This window comes from Dendroctonus ponderosae, unplaced genomic scaffold (assembly GCF_020466585.1).
Source record: "Dendroctonus ponderosae isolate FM_Combo_2020 unplaced genomic scaffold, Dpon_F_20191213v2 Dpon_F_20191213_1, whole genome shotgun sequence".
Classification (NCBI taxonomy): Eukaryota; Metazoa; Arthropoda; class Insecta; order Coleoptera; family Curculionidae; genus Dendroctonus; species Dendroctonus ponderosae.
Genome location: NW_026017110.1, coordinates 52865579 through 52886344, shown reverse-complemented (window position 1 = coordinate 52886344; position 20766 = coordinate 52865579). Strand labels below are relative to the sequence as shown.

At 31.7% G+C, this 20766-nt stretch overlaps 2 protein-coding genes across 9 annotated transcripts in view; one reads left to right on the top strand and one right to left on the bottom strand.

The window, feature by feature from the left end:
* LOC109533855 (glutamate-gated chloride channel) overlaps positions 1-17582 on the top strand; it is a 38024-nt gene extending 20442 nt beyond the window's left edge. For 4 of the 7 annotated variants that reach the window (XM_019899349.2, XM_019899350.2, XM_048664279.1 and 1 more), the window contains 5 exons: positions 6264-6487; positions 6724-6806; positions 6936-7070; positions 7529-7681; positions 11171-17582. In XM_019899349.2, the coding sequence (XP_019754908.1) occupies positions 6264-6487; positions 6724-6806; positions 6936-7070; positions 7529-7681; positions 11171-11739 (1164 nt within the window). In that variant the 3' untranslated portion in view covers positions 11740-17582. The remainder of the gene's footprint in view (positions 1-6263; positions 6488-6723; positions 6807-6935; positions 7071-7528; positions 7682-11170) is intronic. The other 3 variants (XM_019899351.2, XM_019899352.2, XM_048664294.1) reach the window with 1 other exon arrangement.
* Positions 17579-18570, bottom strand: LOC109533854 (acanthoscurrin-2). 2 transcript variants are annotated; one of them, XM_019899347.2, is made up of 3 exons: positions 18237-18570; positions 17785-17983; positions 17579-17732 (listed from the first exon to the last, which is right to left on the bottom strand). In XM_019899347.2, the coding sequence occupies exons 1-2, from the start codon at positions 18506-18508 to the stop codon at positions 17788-17790; spliced, it is 468 nt and encodes a 155-aa protein (XP_019754906.2). In that variant the 5' UTR covers positions 18509-18570; the 3' UTR covers positions 17579-17732; positions 17785-17787. The 2 variants fall into 2 exon arrangements, with proteins under 2 accessions (XP_019754906.2, XP_019754907.2); XM_019899348.2 differs by having other exon boundaries at positions 17579-17726.
* Between the last annotated feature and the right edge of the window lie 2196 nt (positions 18571-20766).

Genomic DNA, 20766 nt, shown 5'->3' with positions numbered 1-20766 from the left:
AAATAGAAACTGCTTAAAAGCCATATTTCACAACTAATGGCCTATTAACGTTCCCGTATACTTTCCACTAACACGCAAAATTTACTAAGAATAAAATTAGACCGAAAATATGAGGCAAAATTAAACATTTCAGAAAATATTTACTACACTGAGAAAACGCATTATAGACATTATAAAAGTGGAAACGCGTCTGGTATATTTATCTGCTCTTTTGAAGTGGTTTTGATGGTTGTACATTAACAATGTGACTGTAAATAAGTATTTTATTTAAGATGTACTGTGGTGTTCGGATCTTGCATTTTCTGCACAGGGCCGAACAATGGTGAATGGTGAAGGCACCAGGCACCATCGCAAGCATGTGCTGCGCCGGATTTAACACGCTAATGCATACTTAACTTAACTTATTGACGTTTAGTTTTTTGCATGCTTTCCCTTAGGTTGTCCCAACAAAAACGTCAGTTTTTCTTCAAGACGAGAAAATCGACTGGCTTCATATAGTTAGACATAAGAACAATCAGAGTTTAGTTCAGCTTCAAACATGGAATTACATTTTGAAACAGAGCAAACACCATAAAAATGCAATTTTTTAAATTTTAGATATAGTTAAAGGGTAACAGTTGTAAAAATTGGGGACGTTTTGGAAATTACTGTTAAAATAGTTATAGTAAAGGTAGGCAATAAAATATGGAGATGGTTTTATAACAAAACGTAGAACAAATCGATGAATCATTCCAAGCATTTTCAGGTTCAGTTTTCGTTGGAACACCCTGTATATACTAGCACATCCACTCAGACAAGGTACTTTCGCAGCACTTCCAAATTTGCTTGCTAAAATTAAATTATCATAAGTTTGGCTAAATATAGGTATTATAATTTTGAAGTGCTGGTAATTGGTACTACTATTACAATCGCCTCTTTGCTGTGTTGATTGTCTTGTAACAGCCTTTCTTACTGATATGTGTTTTTGTGTTGTAATTATGTGGGCTCCTCCGCATGATCTGTGTTCACCTATAAATTATCGTCTATGTAGTTCCTTCTGATAATGTTAATTCTTCTCTTGTACATATGGCTTTTATTTTTCAGCGCTATGTTTAATTTCAATAATGTACTGTTTTGAAATATTTATAAAGATAGAAAATAAATTACCCACAAAAAATAGTTTCTCAATAATAAATATGTTCATTTATTAGCTCACTGAACGCTCTTTGTATAGCATATCATCAATTTTGGATAATTGCCTTACCTGTTCCATAATACATTTAAGACATAAATCACGTTAATGATATACAATGGATCGTATAGACGTTGATTTGTTTGATTTTAATAGAGGTGTTTTATAAATATACTTAATTCAGTTCGAGATAGGAAATATTATTTTGAATGCACAAATTAATTTAAAGTTTATTCCTTTGAATTAAACTGTCGGGACAATTTAATTTGGAAGTTTTAATTTATGTCGAAATTAAACAATCGAATTTTAAATTTCCGCAATTCAGAAACATGCGATTTAATTGATGTTAGCAAAGTTTTAGAGTAAGGCTTGCGAGTCTTTATTTTCTCCAATGAAAGGTTATTTGCTCAGTACTTATTTAAGCTAACATGGAAAGTTTAGAAACAAAAAGGTCTATGGTTCGCTCAATAATATATCATGAACTTTGATGTTCTTGATTGGCAAACATTGAACCCGAACAGTTCCTAAATAAATCACATTACAATACTAGACATCAGCCAATATGAACGGAATATATTTCAATTGATTTTATAGCGCACTAACATTGGCATACTAAGTATTACAGTTATTTAACTTTCAACCTTATCGATATAATATTTGTTTTATTACAAATATTAAGTGTACTTATTTAAAATAAATTGGCTCGTTTTTTAAATAAAAATGACACAGTAAGTTAGATTTGGTTTCGAATTTTTGTTTTATTCAAAAAGACTCGAAAACATGCAAAAACAATCACTACAGTCGTCTAATAAAAAAAAACATTCAGCCAGTTTAAGGCTTAAATGCTCACAGCTAATGAACCAAATATTATAATGGTTGGGTTTGCTTTATACCAGTAAGATATTGCATTTATTTTCTTGATTTAATTCACCCCGGTGAATTTACATCCTTTAAAGCACTACCCATTTATAACTACAAATGTATATGTAAATAATCTATAATTCAGCCGAATTTCAAAACTTGGTTATTATTACTGAATTATATTCTATTATTTTAATCCCCTTACATTATTTATTCAAAAACTGACCTATTTCAGGAAAATTTTGTTACAGAACGTTGTTAATCTCGTATATCTTTATGAGTCCACATTCTATAATTAAAATTAAAAATATATTTTTTCAGCTGTTCAGAACGTAAGTAGAGTAAGATGAAAATGCAATAAGGGCAAAGTAAATTTTTAAATATTGGTTAGGGTTAACTAGAGAGCGATCCTTTGGGCTTAAATATAATCGGAAGATTATTTGATACTCCATCACGAATACTGAGAAAATAACATTTTACTTTGCAATTGAATGTAGCGAAATATTAATTGCCTGTTTTATAACTAAATATTTACCAGAATATAATGAATGTTTTCTGATATTTCATGTTTTGGTTTTAACATTCCTTTTAGTAATAAATGCTAATTCCAGCGGAATTGGTGAGTTACTACTTTAATACTAAAAACGACTTCAATTTGTTTAATGGTATCTCAATAGACACCCAATAAATTTTCTTAAAACCTTGTAATGTCACCGTTTGCTTTTTAGATTGTTCGTTTTAGTTTATTGGTGCTCATCCTCTTTTACAATGTGATACAAAACGTATATTAAATAACTTCAACTTATACGCAGTGCTTTTCCAGAATTTACAAAGTTAATCACATTCATTTTGATGATGGGTCTTCCAACTCAACGTTATTTAATCAACAGTTAATATTTTTCGATAGTAAATACAGTCGACGTTTTTAAATTAAATATTCAAACGGAAAATAATAATAATAAATAAACGAACGTGCTTTATCGAACAAACATTGTCAATTGAGCCCTTAATACTGCAGATAAATATAAATTGATCAACATTTTTATAATTCTGTTCCGATTCGCGTTAAACTTGAAATTGTCCGATATATTTAAAATTCTATATCGTTATGGACGGTTCCGTAAGGTCATTTATAAATGTTATTTATTAAATATTTTATTATACCAAATAAACACTATGCCCTTTGTACGATAACGAATCTAATAATATGTATATAGGAAATTTCGTTATTTAAATATGTAATGCATATTAATTTTAAAGTGCGCCCGTAATGGAATCTTTATAAATAATAATGAGCTGACTGTTGAATAATAAAATTTCGAGGGTTATTTTGCTACAAATTGAGCAACCTTCTGATTGTTCATAGAATTGGAAAGGATATTTTGAAATTGTTAACGCTCAAGTGACACCTTATAGTGGCCAGATTAATGATGCTAGTTTACTTTTTATGTAATTTTCCTATTGAACCAGGAAAAAAAGTCTGTTAAGTAACTCTCGATAAAATAGGCACGAACATTATATTAATAAAATATTTTCAACCTACATATCATGACCTACCAATTTTTTTGGTTGTTGAGTAAGTATGACAAAAATATGATCTTGACATGCAAAGCTTCAGTATATTGGAGTTATTTGATGATTCTGACTGCTAACTATTTAATTTCATCAATTGTAGTTATTGCAGTACCTTGCTTATGAATCATTTATATATCGCTAAAAATGTAGTAAAAAATTCAGAATATTGTTGACAAGCTGCGTTTTATATGCTGTATTTTAATCAAAATAATTTAAGTTTCAAGAATTTTAAAATTCATACTATTGCAATTCAAATTTGTTGATCAAAGGCATTGGTAAACTATGAGTTTGGTGCTTTTTAACTGATTTTTTTTCATTTCGCTCATTGGTTATGTAAAAGCATGTCGCATGATATTCCTTCTATACATCCATATGTACGCTTTGATCTCAACATTGAACAGAAGAATATGACGCAGAAGAAAATATTTCTTTAAATACGAGTTTTCCATTCGAATTCAAGTGGGTTCTCAATTACCTATTAATATTTGAAACGCTATAAGTCTACATCATATAATTGTGAACTCGACTATAATAAGAACACCTACGCTTATATTTTTCGTTCGATTCTGGTACAAAATACTGCAATTGTACAATCAGGATTCTGAAATGTTATGATACAGACGAGACACCGAGTGATTACTCAATTTCAACTATAAATTACTTCTCGATTGACTTGAGGGGTTATTTCTAATCGCCTGGATAGGAAGTTATTCAACTTCTTCACAGAAGGAATTGATTTAAGTAGTATTTTTACCTTGAATTTAAATTAGTTAAATGTTTACTTCCTTAACCAGAAATTTTTTAAAGCTTCTCTTAACAGAACTTAGCACAAATATTTATTGGTTTGAAAAACACCCCCATCCCAGCAGCCACTCAATACTAACATTTAGTTTTTTTTTACTGAAAAGTTCAACATTTTAACTGTGACTTTCATAGACCGTCCACTAAGTCGACGATCGTAAGTGCACTCATCCATCGTTAACTGAATATCTTCTTAAATTAGCTAAAATGAAGTCTGAGTATTTTAAGCAACCTTCGAAATATTAAGACAACATATATAAAAATGTTATTTCAATTGAGATGTGGTTTATTTTTTGCCAGTTTAAATTTTTCTACAAAGCAAATGTCGGTTAAATTGTCACATTTGTATCTATATAAAGAATCTAGTTTTGCCGTATGGTCCATTATGGGAAGCCCACTACAAGAATCAGTTGCATTCATAGTCTCACAGCTAACAGAAAAGCATGAAAGAATATTTCAACCATTCGAATAAATTCTATACATGTTTCTGCTCTTTCAAACCGTATTTATTGGACACAAACATTTTGTGAATACCATCTATTCAGCACGAATCCGGCCATAATTTCATAATATTGAAAATCTGGAAAGACGATTTGAGATTTGAATAAGAACTTTTCTATGAATACGCTAAAAGGAATAGTAATTTGTCAAACGGATGTTACTTTTCTATATTAATTATATTCCTGCTGTTATAAGTTTCACACCAGGAAGTAGCGGAAAGTAAATAAACATTACGATATTTCGATTTAGTTTTGGTTGAAAAATAAGATAAAAGGTGTTTATGGAAAAATGTTGTTGCTGCAGCAGTAACTTTAAATTAAGTTAAAGTCTGAAAAGTTGTTTCCCAGCCTACTCAGGAAAACTTTTAATTAACCTTGACTTGACTACTTCTTAAAGCCACAAATATTTCGCATTCTTTCAACAAGTCAGGAATTATGGCAGAATATTTGAAATACGGACATAAAGGGTTTAAGTGTTGTGAATTAATCATCACATCTCTCATAATATAATTGTAATAACAATGTAAATTTTAGCAATTATGAGAAGAAATTCCACCGGTTTTGAACAAATTGTTAGCAGTCGGTGTGTGTTGGTCAATTCGAATAATTTTTTTAAAACAAAAACAGTCACCTGGGAATGTAAACTACATACTCCAGCTGCCATTGTAATCCAAATAAATGCGGTAAAATTGATAGGGATTAATTCCCGGAAAATCCCAGTTTAAAATCTCTCCGTCTATCAGATGTCTAGCAAAATACAATCTATGTTTAGAAATACTCAGACTATAATTATAGCTCCCCTTTAAGCTTGAGATATAATTATTAATAGTAGAAAATTAACGTGATAGTGTCTCGTCTGTACATATTTAGCTGTAAATTCCACTCAATTAATAATTGGGTTTATTTTGTACATGAATGGTGATTTACGCGACGGTGTCTCATTATATAAATAAAACCAACAGCGTGACTTAAAGGTCTCTATTCCTCTTGCTTTGATTCAGGGTTGAAGATCAAAGTAATTGATTCAAAAGTACTTGCCACTGCTTGAAAATGTTTGATGGAAATATTTGCCTCTAAAGTTTAAAAGCTATAATTCGGTTTATACTAATGGTTTCTAAAGATTCATACAGGCAACGAACTGTTTTCATTTTCCAATCAGATACCACATTTGCAGCAGATTTTGTTCTATTATAAAGAAAAAAAATCACACTACTGGTAGAATCAAACTAAGAATTTTCAGAAATCTACTGATGTAATTCGCAGTTCAAAAAGCAGTGGGTTTTCTATTGAACATTTAAAAGGAGTAAATGCTGGTTAGTTGACAGGCCTTAGTTTTAATCCTTAACTGTTTCTAGGAATATTCAGTACAACTAACTTTTCGGGAACAGTGGATGGATGAACGGCTAAAATTTAATGACTTTCATGGAAAGTTAAAGTACTTAACACTTACTGAAGCAAACAGGGTATGGATGCCGGATCTTTTCTTCTCCAACGAGAAGGAAGGCCATACGCATAACATTATTATGCCTAATGTCTATATCAGAATTTTCCCTTACGGATCAGTATTGTACAGTATTAGGTAAGACATATTTTTCGATGTAAATTAAGGCATTAACGCGTATAATCGTTGAATAGGCCAATTTCACGCTGAATATTTCCGTGATCATTAATTTATGATTTTTTTCTAGAGCACATTACTTTTACCATTAATTATCCTTGCTTATTTCAACTTTTCACGACCGCTTCATGGCTCAATTTTTATCGCAAAGCAGCATTCATAATTGGATTTTTTGCTACTAATAGAAGTTTTTTCAGGATATCGCTCACACTATCATGTCCCATGAACTTGAAGTTATATCCTCTAGATAGGCAGATTTGTTCACTTCGAATGGCCAGTTGTAAGTACTCAAAATTTATTCAATAAGTTATGTAGACATTTTTTAATTAATATTTTTCCTATTTGAATGGAATATTGGAAATTTTCGGATTTTTGTCGCGGACTTAAAATACACTTTTGTTCACTCCAGATGGCTGGACTACGGATGATTTAGTCTTCCTATGGAAAGACGGCGATCCAGTTCAAGTAGTCAAGAATCTTCACCTTCCTCGATTTACTTTGGAGAAATTTCTGACAGACTACTGCAACAGCAAAACAAATACAGGTAAATAATTGGTATTTTATGAAAAAGTCAGGTTTTCGTGGCAATTGCTTGAAACTGGTGAGAATGTTCTGGGCTTTTAAGACCTTTTTACGGTGGTTAGCACACCTCTGAGGTTACAAGCTACTCATGCTAGCGAAACTTCAGAAGCAAATTCTTTTTCACGTCGGAATAAAAACCCGACAAATTCACCAGCTGCTAGTTTATTCATTCAAACTACTCGTCTATGAATGTATCCTATTATTGAGGAAAAGTGCAAAAATGTAGGCCAAATGGTCTTCCTGGGGCTTCAAGAAAATAAAAGTTTCATAAAAAAAACGATTTCTACTACTGTTAAACATCGAAGCTTAAAACGCTTGGCTCTTTTGTAAATTTGACTAGCTCAGGCCAAGAAATAAAAACAGACCTAAGACCTAAGAGCTCTGCTCACCGTTAAGATCGTTTTTTAAATCTAATTCCAGGCGAGTACAGTTGTCTGAAAGTGGATCTACTTTTCAAGAGAGAATTCAGCTACTACCTTATCCAGATTTACATTCCTTGCTGCATGTTGGTAATCGTATCCTGGGTTTCATTCTGGTTGGATCAAGGAGCTGTACCAGCAAGGGTATCTTTGGGTGAGTCTGACGTCATTTAATTCCATTTTTTTCGACCAATTACAGCCATAAGGATTCAATTGATGTAGTGCATGTGAGTTTTTCTGTATCTTCAGTATTTAGTTCGTCGTCAGCCAAATAAAAAATGTTGATTATTTCTTTCACAACCACTCATATTTTCCATTTAGGGCGACAGTGAGTAGGCCGTTAATAAACTTCAAAAAGCATATTTGCTGGTATGCTTTATATTAAAAATAATTGAGACGCTAAATTATTTTTATATTACTTCCAACTCAGAAGTCATAATAACACGAGATTAACACACAAGAATGCGAGGCAGCGCATAAATTAAATGAGAAAAGTTAGTCGGTATAATTGTGATATATTTAGACTACATATATTAAATTTACGTCTATTTTATTAAATTGAAACCGTCCTTTTGGCTGAAGCGCATTGAAAATTACAAAAAACTACGTAATAAAGACGTTGTTGTTTGACACAAAATTGGTTACTCATTAATTCCAATCACTTAATAATGATAATAATCCGACTAGACGGTTCGAATGTTCAGATTTATTTCCAGCAATATTTCTGGTTTGTGCTAAACTTTTCCTACCACTTTATTTGATATAACCTTCACTAATAATTGATGAAATTCGATTCGACCAGTAACGGCTATTTAGATCATTTGATCCACTAAAATAAATCTTGTTCCAAAGTGACAAATCGGTTCGGACTTTCATTGCCTTCTTTCGGAATCGGAAGAATCGGTTTGCAAAGAAACTCTGGAACATTTAGTTAGAGGTGGGTATATTTCGATTCTATAACCAGCTCTCGTATAATTTATTTTAGGGTAAAGCGGGCGGATTTTAAATGGTTCAAGAATTTTGTCAATCCAATCGTTCGTCTTTTCCATTCATCACTTAGAGAGTGATGAAACTATTGAAAACCTATCCCGCCCTGACACTAAAATACTTCACTTGAATAGTTCCATCAATCTAGAATCAATGGAATGGCTGACAATTCTTCTAGCACACCATTATTTTTCCCTTTCTTCTTGCTTGATTAAATTTCAATTTTTTATAATTATGACACCAGACGACTCTATACAAAATGGTAGTAAAGTAGTGCATAAAATAGAAAGCCAGCCAATTAATTAATGGTTGGTTACCATAGCTTAATTATGAGAGCTTTGCTTGGGACGCCTACGAAAACGACGCGCTGCATCATTCAACTTAATTGAATTAGAGAAAATTATTTTTTTTCTAAATGTTCGTTAAAAAATAATTATATACGTACATGATTCGTTAAAATATAAGAATCATTCAATCATCCCATTGAGAGATAATTTATAATTTGCACATGTAATACAACCCAATGGAAAGTCGATCTAGTTAATAATGGCGAGGAAATCAAATTATAGATTAGCCAACGTGTGTACCCCCACACGCACATTTTGTTCAGCTACACAGAAAGGCTAAGAAAATATTTATTTTCCTGAATTTGCATTGAGGATTTCCTTTCAAATGCTTCGGATAATAGTTTTGAATTAAGTTTAAACGACATTTAAAATTAGGGGTTTATATTTTGGAAGTCGGAGAAATGAGGTTATTTGGGTTATTTGCTTGTAGTTGCGGGGTTACATTTGATAACAGATAAATAGTTTTGAATGTTCGGCATAAATGTTTCATAAAGGCACAATGACTACTTAATAATCAGATTGCTTCTATGACCATTGATCTAAATATTAACGTGAGTATCTCGCACACAAGCGAATTGAAACGAATGGAGCGGGCAAATTTAATTAACATATCAATGTGTTATTTATCAAATAACAAAGTGCACATTTCCATGCACGCCAAACCAGCCAAACTTCCAGTTCGATTAAATACAGTTTTTGATAATACGATCGTATCGCTCGAGCTCTCCTTTATATACATAACTTATAATTAAGTTACGGTTCTGCAGCATGAGAGGAGTTGGAACCGCATTTCATAATAACTCGCTCTAAAGGTTGTCTCAATTTCTCAAAGATATGTCAATAGAAGCGTTGGCGGTGTGTGTTACCAAGTTATGGCAAGGGATATTTCCACAAAACTTGTTATTCAGTTAAATTTTAATTATCATCTCAAATTATGTGAAGATCTGAACAGAAGTGTTTGTTTTCGTACGAATAGGTTTGTTTCAACAGTTGTTTTACCACTAATTTAGGAAACTTTCTGAAAGTTTAATTATAATATATTAATACAATCAACTTCAGCTATATGTGAGATGTGAAGACATAGTTTTATTGCGTTACTGTACCTCTCATCTTTGAAGTCTCAGCTTTGGCTTACAATGGCAAACATTCATTCAGTGCACTTTAGAAGTTTCTAAAACATTAAAATAGAACATTATTAAAAAAAATTGTCTCATGTGAAGTATACAGGATGATAAGGATGAAGAGTTTAACACTCTGTTTTTTTTGGGTTCAACCGATTTTGATAACTTTTTCGTATCTACTATTGAGGAAATGTTTTATCTCAGTTGCTAACCAATATTCATTTTGTCAATTTTGCTTGAATTTGCCTTTGTACAGGGTCAAACTGATAGTTGTTGTTTATTTTCATTTTTGAAAATCCGATCTTTAACTTTCCAAACCAAGCTTTAACCCACAACTTAAACGCAACCACTTAGCTTTGGACGCGTTTTCGTCCGAACTGCTTTCGTCAGAGATCGTGCAAAAAAGTCTAATGATCCCATTTTATTGCAACGTACTAAGCTCGTCCACTAAATCCGTAATCATTCGTACGAATTTGGACGAACAATTGGTGAATGGATTTTTAGGCCGGTCGTTCTTTGGAAAGATTTCGAAAAATTTCACATATGTGATTGCCTACGATAAACCGAAAAACTATATAATATTAAAATTAATGCAATTGAAGTGCGTTTAACCGTTTTGAGTGCAAAAGACGCATTCTACTGAACGGAATACTGAGTTCTGAGTAATATATCCCTAACGGGAAAACAGACAAAATAATTCGTTTCATATATCCTGGAACGCAATCAATTATACAAAATTTATCACTTTTTTGATTTTCTTAACATTGGGACCAATTTACTATTAAATTAAATATTGAAATGTAAAATGTAATTTCCGCCATAGGAAAAAATACCTCCATAGGAATGCTAATAATTTTGAATTATTGTGTAACGAATATGTGATCTCTGTGAATCAGATTGGATCTCCAACCCAATCAGACAAATTCCAATTATACTTTTATTGGCTCCAAATAAAACTACTCAATAAATAAATTTCAGAATATAAATTATTAAGTGGATATCGAAATACAGATTTCTAGTATATCTGGAAGCCATGATTTGAATACTTCGGCTTCAGCTGCTAGTTTCGTTATCGAGTCATAGACTAGATCAATATGCATACTTCCGAAAATGTGAACACCAAATAAAAATTTCCAGGTTATATATTTTTGCTTTACAGTATAGATAAAAATATATATCACTTTATAGGAGTAACTACTTTGCTGACAATGGCAACGCAGACATCAGGTATCAATGCGTCTTTACCGCCAGTGTCTTACACTAAGGCAATCGATGTATGGACCGGAGTATGTTTAACATTCGTGTTTGGCGCACTGTTGGAGTTTGCGCTGGTTAACTATGCGTCACGTTCAGATATGCATCGCGAAAATATGAAGAAACAGCGCAGACAAGTTGAATTAGAACACGCACAATCATTAGACGGTGCTTCTGATATGATTGATACTGATAGTAATGCCACTTTTGCAATGGTAAGAAACCGATCTCTGCACAATCACATAGATGCTAACAATCCTTCTCCTTTGCTTCAGAAACCTTTAGTACGCGGACCGGGTGACTCCATGAGATTAGAGAAAGCTCATTGTGAGGTTCATATGCAACCAAGACCAAACTGTTGTCGGTCTTGGTTATCTAAATTCCCGACTAGGTCTAAACGTATTGATGTCATTTCCAGAATAACATTTCCTTTGGTTTTTGCATTATTCAACGTTATTTATTGGTCCACGTACCTTTTTAGAGAGGAAGCAGAGGAGTCCTAAACTTCCTAATTGTCCCTCAAATTTCTTAGGCTTACTCCAACAGTCCCAGTGTGGTGTAAATGCTATTTTTAAAAGTTGCGTAATTCTGAATTGTTAACCAACAGGGTTATTGTACAATGTCTGTTGCTGATTTTGGACGGCAGGTCTAAGCAATAATCGCTCGGTTGTTTAATCTTGCTCAAATTTTCAATATTCTACCCCAATCATTTGCAATAAGATATTTTAACCCAATGTGGAAATACAAGGTTTGGTGCTTCTTCCTTCAAATAATGAATGGATATCGTATTCAAGAAGATGAAAAACATCTCAATTAATTGTTCTTCGCAAAACTTATATTCCTGTTTTAGTCTTTGATTCTTAGTAATTGTCATCTCGAAGTGCTCTAAAGGCATCAAAAGGCAGATACAGCAATTTTATTGTCAACTTCCACATTACTCAAAAATACATTTGACACAGCATTTTTTCATATAAATTGTCTAGCTTCTAATAATTGGTACCGTGTAAATAATTGTACATTCATCAGGACACAACGCCGAGACAGCTTCTCATCTCAAGTAAATAGACATTTTCAAAAATGCTATATATTTTTTTAATTTATAGCAAACATGACGTAAATTAGTTGCCGCATTAATATAATTGGAAACAAGAAAATTATCAGCATTTATTCCAAAATAGTACCCTGAGAACCACCGGTACCTTTAAACGCACTATTTATTACTAGTTGGAGCAGGCAGCGGTTTTTTAAAGTTAAAACCACCGAACTTAAATTATGTTCACTGTCTCGAATAAAAGTGGAATAATCTAGTGATTTATATTTCCCCCATTGAGAAATAGTTTGTTTTTCGACCTAACTTATTGCTAATTTTATTTTAGAATATCTTTTCTTTCGACCAACTTAAAAAAAAAATTCGGCAACAGGTAATTAATTGCTTACTTACTAACCTAAAAAAAACATTTATACATTACATTGTATTTGTAATTTCATCGTCCGTGTCTGGTGAATGTGCACATTATATGACTGTATTTGTTAGACCAGTAAAAAAACTTCCGAACATTGTATTTCTATGAAATGCAGTTTTTTCGTTCACGACAAATTAATTATTTTTGTCACAAGTGAAAATGCAGTGCCAAAATTAATTACTTTTCCTGATTCAACATAGGTAACGTAAAATTATAATAAATAATCATTATGTAAATAATCATAAGAACGGTAAATTAACGGCAGGGTAGAAGGAAGATATGGGGTAATATAATTTTTATCAAGCAACATAAAAGTATTAACATCTTTTACTTCCCGTGTAATCACGTTACAGTGATAAAGCTACACGGATAAAATTATACAGCTTTATTAATTAAATAATTAATTCAACTAATAACTATTTATGTGCTAATATTTTTCAGTGCAGAAAACAAAACTAATTGAATTCAATGTTTTTTATAATTCTCTAACAATTTAATCACCGTGCCGGATTAGCAAACTTATTATTTGGGTCTAGTTTGAGATACTTTTTGTATCCAAATCCGCTTGATATTTTAATTAAAATCAGGGACAAACTTTAATCCGAAAAGCTTAGCGTATAATTCTGAAGCAAAAGTAATTATATTCGAAAGAAAATCGTAAAACCACAATTTCTTTAAAATATAGACGTTTGGTTCCACATTCTACAAATAAAATATTTCTATCGTAATACATATAAACAGCAATCCAAAAATATAATGGATCGGCCCACATAAAATTAAATTATAATTTATTTTCAGTTTTAATGTTAATAGGTAGTCAAATTTGCCACTTCAAATAGTTTTGCTTTCATAGCTTTCTTAGTTTCTTAGTTACAATTGACATTGGAAAAACTACTAATCTAAATACAAATTAACGTAATTATTACCTCAGATTTCCCATTTGACATTCAATATAGCGGCACAAAGTAGTAGGGTGTCGTATGGTTCTTGTATAGTTTACTCTGCAGTTGCAGAGCAATGAATGGGTCGCTCAAAATAAAAAGTATATCGACAACAGTAGGTGTTAGCACAGTCTGTTCACTTAGAATAGAAATATTGGTTGTATAAAAACTCCTATCTGTATTAATAACATATTAATATAATTCTTATAGGCGAATAAACGTATGGCACGATTTTAACAATCATGGCAATTTTAAATTTCTGAAGTTTTCTTTCCAATTTTCGAATAATTTTGTAATAGTAGTGGTGTCATGTTTGTTAAAATTGATGAAAATATTAGACATGATATGGGCCTATGACCTTAACTATTAGAGTGAAACATTCCAAAATGTGATATATTTATAGTGATGGTTAACAAAAAAAACTGTAGTATGCAACTTTTGGAAAACATTAATCAATCCCTGTGTTTTGATCTACACAACATATATCCCACAAATGTGAAACTATTCAATATTTAAATGTTTCATGTGTCTTTCGCTAAAGGGCAACAGTTTCCTTGGTATTTTAAAACACTATCAGTGTTGTATCACCAATCCTTTCAACTAGATAGTATCAATTTGCTATTTACAAAAATTAAACCAGGAAAATTTAAATAGCGTAATATACTAAAATGTGACTGTTAAAAAATCGGAGATTCCTACATCTCATACATCTACGAGACTTACTATCGTATGAAATTCCCCTAAAAACGTCATATTATATTAGTAAAGTGATATGTGTGTATTCTAAAGGTGTGTGTTTATATTTTAAGTACTGTAGGTACAGTTTTACCATAGCAATGCGACTTTTTAAATTAAATTTAACACCAATTTATTAGTTTATCAATAAATTTGCTTGATATTGATACTGATAACTGATAGATCCGAATGTCATTATGCTACCTTTCGAAATAAAGAATAAAAGGAATATAATATGAAATGTTGTACTATAAAGTTGTTTATTGACTTAGTTTCGAAATTATTTAAAATTTACCAAATACAGCCAGTGAGTAACGCGTCGAAATAATGTTAATTGACTTATTATAAGTGCTTCTCTTTCTGTACTTATTCGATTGTGTCTTGTTAATGATGAATGTTTTTATTTAAATCTTTATTTTTAAGTTTAAAAACTTTAAAGAACGCTTAAAAATCATAAATTAGAGGATAATAGTGAATTTTTATACAGTGTAGCAGAAAGTAAGGCGATTGTTAAAATGTATTATCTCGAAGAACGGTTTAGGGTATTTAGAATAAATCATCTGTACGTAATAAACTTGTTGGAATTTTCAATTAATTTGATCGAAATAATGAAGCACGATGCATATAAGCTAACCGATGAATTTTATAATGCTCAAATACAAAAACGCATAAACATTTCTTAACGCACAACTTAGGCTGTCATCTTCCAGGGGCAAAAGAAAAAAATCAAAATAATTGTTGAGACTATACATTTTTTAAGCGGTTTTATCTTTTAATTACTACAACAGGAAATGTTAAATTATTTTAGGGAATCTGCAGCAAAAATATTTCCATATATTTTTGGGAACGGTGTATATTATTGTACAAAAACGTGGCGTTGATTCGTATCATTGAGAAATTTTGTTTGTTTTTATTTTATTGACGAATTTCTACTTAAATTCGCAGTGAAAGTCTACGGAATTTATTAAGAAAATAAAACTCCCACAAAAAATTCAATTTTCGCAACAGTCGGATCAAAAGTTATTTGAAAATTCCGAACTTCAATTTTGAGCCTATACATACTGGAAGCCCTTACTTAATTCTCCTCTTGGAGAAATCATCAATCTAAGCTCCAAAACGACGTGTTTCGATTAGGGCAATAATTAGTTGCACCATATATCAAGGATATTGTGTAGGTAATTTTTTTATTTTATTTTCTTATTATTTACTTGGCCATCCGTTTGCAAATAGTTAATTTCACATGCTACAAGGAAAAAGCGTCATGTGAAATATGTAAATATTTTGTAAATAAAAAACGTCCTCTATTTCCAGATAATTTTTTTAAATGTTAAAACTATTAATTCAGTTAACTTACTGGAATTTTTCTCATAACTGAAACCAAATAGAGTAATTATCAGCATTAATAAATAACTTATTTATTAGTGAATATACCACATTGATTGAAATATGAAATAATGATTAAATATTGCAATTTTTGCGGATACGATTTTTCTCATGTGTACACACAAAAGATTAACCTCATAAAGCTTTTCTAGAAAATATATTTTCGAATGGAATAAGCTGCATATTATCAGGTTAACAAAATCATAATGTATTTCTTCATAAGGAAGGCTTAATACAATGTCACATCAAAGAAAATTAAAAAAATTTGCAGTTTCTTTAAGCTCATTTTTATTCTATTTTTTAACCCATTCACCCTAGACGTAATCTTATGGAGAGCTGAAACATGTTAACATTCAACACCTACTTGCCTAATTTTAACACTGCACACTTTATTCACTGTACTCTACTAATTTAAACCTTTCCTGACCTGACAATTTTTCAAAAAAAAAATTCTACAAAGCCGCCAAATACTAAGCAACTTTTCGCATGTAAAACGTATTTTTTTCAGATTTTTGTAAACGCGTTGATTTTCTAATTATGCAGTCACCATTAGAGCGAAAGTCTACTGTTTCTCAGTTCAACCTTCCGGATAGTGCAGGTTTAATTTCGAACAGCTACTATTTTTTTTTCCTTTAACAGTTATCCGTATTTTCGTCTATGATTTTGTACCATTTAAAACACATTAGGCAGTAGATTTACAATTTTATTTTAAATGTCAGCGAATTAAGTCAAACGTGTGAAAAATGTTGTTCACTTTAAACTGTTTATCCACGACTATTCAGTATTAGACTGATTAGGAACGTGTCGAGTTAAGAGTAATCACTCGTATTAATCCTAGGGGAATAATAAGCGGAAATCTTCATTATTCCCTACTGCACTGTGGATGAAAATATAGTAATGCAAAGCTAAAAAAATATTTTTTCCTGTAACTGTTTTATTTCGAATTACAAAAAATAGTGCATTCCTAGGACGAACAAAAAATTATGTCTTTGCTGCTATCAAAAATATATTTTCATATGCATAGGACTTAAAGTAGCATGATTGTTTTATCTCAAATATATACGTATTAAGTTTCTTCTTTGCGTTCTTGCTTTTCTTCTTTGCTATTCAGACAGCCTAGTTTCAAGTGCAGTACTTTTAAACAAATCTTGAATAACTCGTGGATAAATTGCACAGAAGAATAATGATTGTCTTAACATATTCTCTGACTGGAACGTTTTTCGAGGTAATCGTGGAAAATATTTTTATTCTGACGTTTCGCAGCCATCGATGGTTGCTGGATATGAGAAACAATTTTTTCCACGACGAGCCTACAGGGCCGATAACCGCAACAGTTTGAATAATATATTAATATATATTATCTGATATGCTCACAGTAGCACAAAACCCAAAAGATGACAGCCTTATCTATAACACGTTAAATTGAACTTACCTTATATGCATACCGTTTATGTGACACATTTGATTCAAAATTTAGTAACTAGACCTACGTATAAATAGTAATATAATTCTCTACTGATATCACCAAGCAGTATTTGATTGATGTGTTACTAGCGAAGTACGTCACTGACCTAATACAGGGTGGCAAAATCGTTCACCGTTTTACTAGACACCAAATGTAAAGTAAAATGTTTCGGGTATTTTTACGTTCACTGTCGATGAAATTCTAGGAAATACTTCACAAAATCGCTTTTATGTTTGTAAATATCTTTCTTATAGGAAATAATAGAATAACTTTTTATTAAGAGACTTTGATATTTGTAGCTGTTTCTTTAAGAATTGTGAAATTTTGACTAATAATACATAATAAAATTCTAGAACAAAGGCAATGACTTTTATTCACCTCCACTGAATACCCGTTTGAGGAAGGATAAAAAATGGAAAGCTTTATCAAGTTAACAATAATTTATTAATACTATTTAACGGGAATATAGGTGTACTGGCTGGATGTAGGCTTCTGATGTCGTGCTGAAACTTAATCAACTATGCTTTACACTGTAAGAAGGTAAGTTTTGAAAATACATACTTTTTACCAGCTGGAATAGTATCCTCCACCATATCCGAAACCACCACCATATCCGCCGTAACCACCTCCATAACCGCCTCCATAACCGCCTCCATAACCGCCTCCATAACCGCCTCCATAACCACCCCCGTAATGGTCATTAACATGAACTACTTGCACACTTGGACTGCTATATCCATATCCACCACCGTAGCCTCCACTGTAACAATTCATTACATTAGATTGCCTGATATAAATGTGTTCCACTAAATTACAGTTTACAGATCAAATTAACGAATCCGATATTGTGAAATGAATGAGAGTATTGAACTTGACAATGAAAATTTTAATCGATAGTCCAGTCAATTCGCGCAATTTCTTAACAGCACTCAGAACCGGAAAAACTAGATTAGCACAATTTTTCTATTAAACAATTTTGTCAAATTAATTAATTTCGAAATTTAAAAACTTACTGGCTTCGTCCAATAACTCCTCCAAGAACAGCCCCCTTAGCGACACCAACTCCCAGGGCACCAGCTCCAAGAGCTCCAGCTCCTAAAGCTCCAGCCCCGAGAAGTCCAGCTCCTAAAGCTCCTGCTCCTAAAAGTCCAGCTCCTCCAAATCCTAATGCGGCAGCTCCTATAACGGGGCTTCGTTTTTCACGAACATGTTCAGGTATGTACACTGAGGCAGCATTGGCCATGTAGATGGCACAAGCAAAGGCAACAAGCCACGTAATTTTCATTTTGATTATTTAATAATTCGCTTGGGTTAATCGTGAATCAACACTGACTTTGCTGGGTAAGACGCTGGACCTTTTATAGTCTGCAAGAAATCTGCGAGAAATAGCTTCAACCAACCTGTCATTTGAAGGTTGCCTTAATTAACATAGTTGTTGGATCTATATGATTTAACATATTTTTTTTAATGATTTGGCATTTTTTAAATTTATTGGTGTCTAGGTTTTCATTGAGAAATTCGTGCTGTGATTAGAGTGGATAATGCTTCAAAATATTTATCGTATAGTAAACGTAAATACGTGCGATTTACAAATAATCAATAATATAATTTTTAGGTTTGGACAAATTCGATCAGGTAAAACAGACATTCATTTTCATTTGATCTTATTTTGAATTGGAAGAAAAGAATGTGTGGATGTGTAGAAAAACACATACAGGCTACATGAATATAGAAAACCAAGTATCAGGCAAATAGGTTTAAACAATTTATTTCAACGAACCATGGACAACGCATGGAAGCAAATGGACAACGTTTAGGATTTTAAAAATTTAATTTTTAAGGGAAAATGAGTTCGTCCTTTTTATTTTCAAACATTATTCCTTTGGTTTTTTGCCGGAAACTACAATAACGCTGATTGCTAGAGCAAAGCAGAATTTGTATATTTTGCTACGAGTATATAAGGTAAATTGCTCCCATTTTCAAGATTTATGGGACTCTGGAACTGATTTTTGCAGAAATTTCACTATATTTTGCTACTGTTTTTGCAGAAAAGTGCAAACGCCGTTATCAGCTATTTGGAATTATTCCAATTGGAAAATGCGAGGCCTTAAGAAAAGTTGCCACCATTTTCAACGCTTACATCCCTGTAAAACTTTATTTTTGAAAAACTTTGCCTAGATTTGACCACTATATTCTTCCCAAGAACTACGATATTAATTACTGTTTAGAAAATTGTAGATTTACTAAATTCCGTTAAAGCTACAAAAAATGTTAGTGACTTCACTGCTATTTTCATTTCACAAATCATTATTATTTTCAAAGCTTAAAGTACTACTGTAATACTTATATTTTTAAGACACACATTTTCACGTGAATAGACCTTTATTCTGTGCGGAAACCACAGTTTCCGACAGTCTATGGAAAAATAGAATTAAAAAAACACGAACGAATAACTAAGTGAAATTGCATCAATTTTCAAGGTTTGCAGCACTTAAACTTAAATTTTCCATCAATTTTATTACATTTTGCATCTCATTTTTCCAGAAATTGCAATAGCCGCTAAGGATCTTCAGAACAAAAAATAAATAAATTCGACTATTCAAAAAAAAATCCTGCCATGATTAAAATTTAAATAACTAAAACTCAATTTTTTTGATAAGTTTAATAGATTCGGTTTCATTTTTGCCTTACGATAATCACAAATTGCTGTCTGAAACAATGTGGAGTTAGTAAATTTTATTGTCTAATAGACGCCTTTACCATTTTCAAGGTTTATATCACTTTGACACGAAATTTTTACAACAACCACCTATGACTATTTGGAATAAGGGGAAACATTTTACTCCTTCCATGATTCGGAACCAAAAACAAAATGGTTACATCTTTAGTAATGTCTGGCAATTGTAATAACAAGCACACATGTATTTTATCCCATATATATTTTCTATTATATTCGAAATGCACCTTTTTAAAGAAAAAGTGAAAACGTAGTTTTAACTATATATATGGGTTAGTTTGGATGAGCTAAAAGCTTATTTATAGAGAAAATATTTACAAATAAGCTTTACCCTTTTTCATTTCTTACAACTTCCAATAAGCGTCATTAGCAGACTAAGGAAAATATTTTTGAACTTTATGCATCCATCATGAAAACAGAACTCCATTGGACATTTATCAAAAGTTATTTTTAGTTAGGGTTTTATGTTATGAAAGGGAAAAGATCCCTTTCATAACTTAAAATACATTCTTTAAGAACTTAATCTCTTTTGTCTGTCACTATTCCCTTTATATTAAACTGTTTGAGAAAAACGACTGGAAAATAACAAACATGCAAGAATAATAAATAACCCCCCACAACTGGACCATACTGGATCCCCTTTGCCTCACAAGACCGACAAAACACTCCCGTTTTCGTTCCCCAACAGATACTTTACTAGAACACTTACAAACGCAACTGAACTAAGGACTGAGATATGTTTGTTTTGTGAGCCAGGAATTTTTATTTTTTATTTTTTTATAGCTGTCTAATTTATACGAGTGTTA

Coding starts and splice junctions, on each gene's coding strand:
- LOC109533854 (XM_019899347.2), bottom strand. CDS start 18,508: ATGAAAATTACGTGGCTTGTTGCCTTTGCTTGTGCCATCTACATGGCC. Junction 17,984..18,236: donor GGAGTTATTGGACGAAGCCA/GTAAGTTTTTAA, acceptor GAATTGTTACAG/TGGAGGCTACGGTGGTGGAT.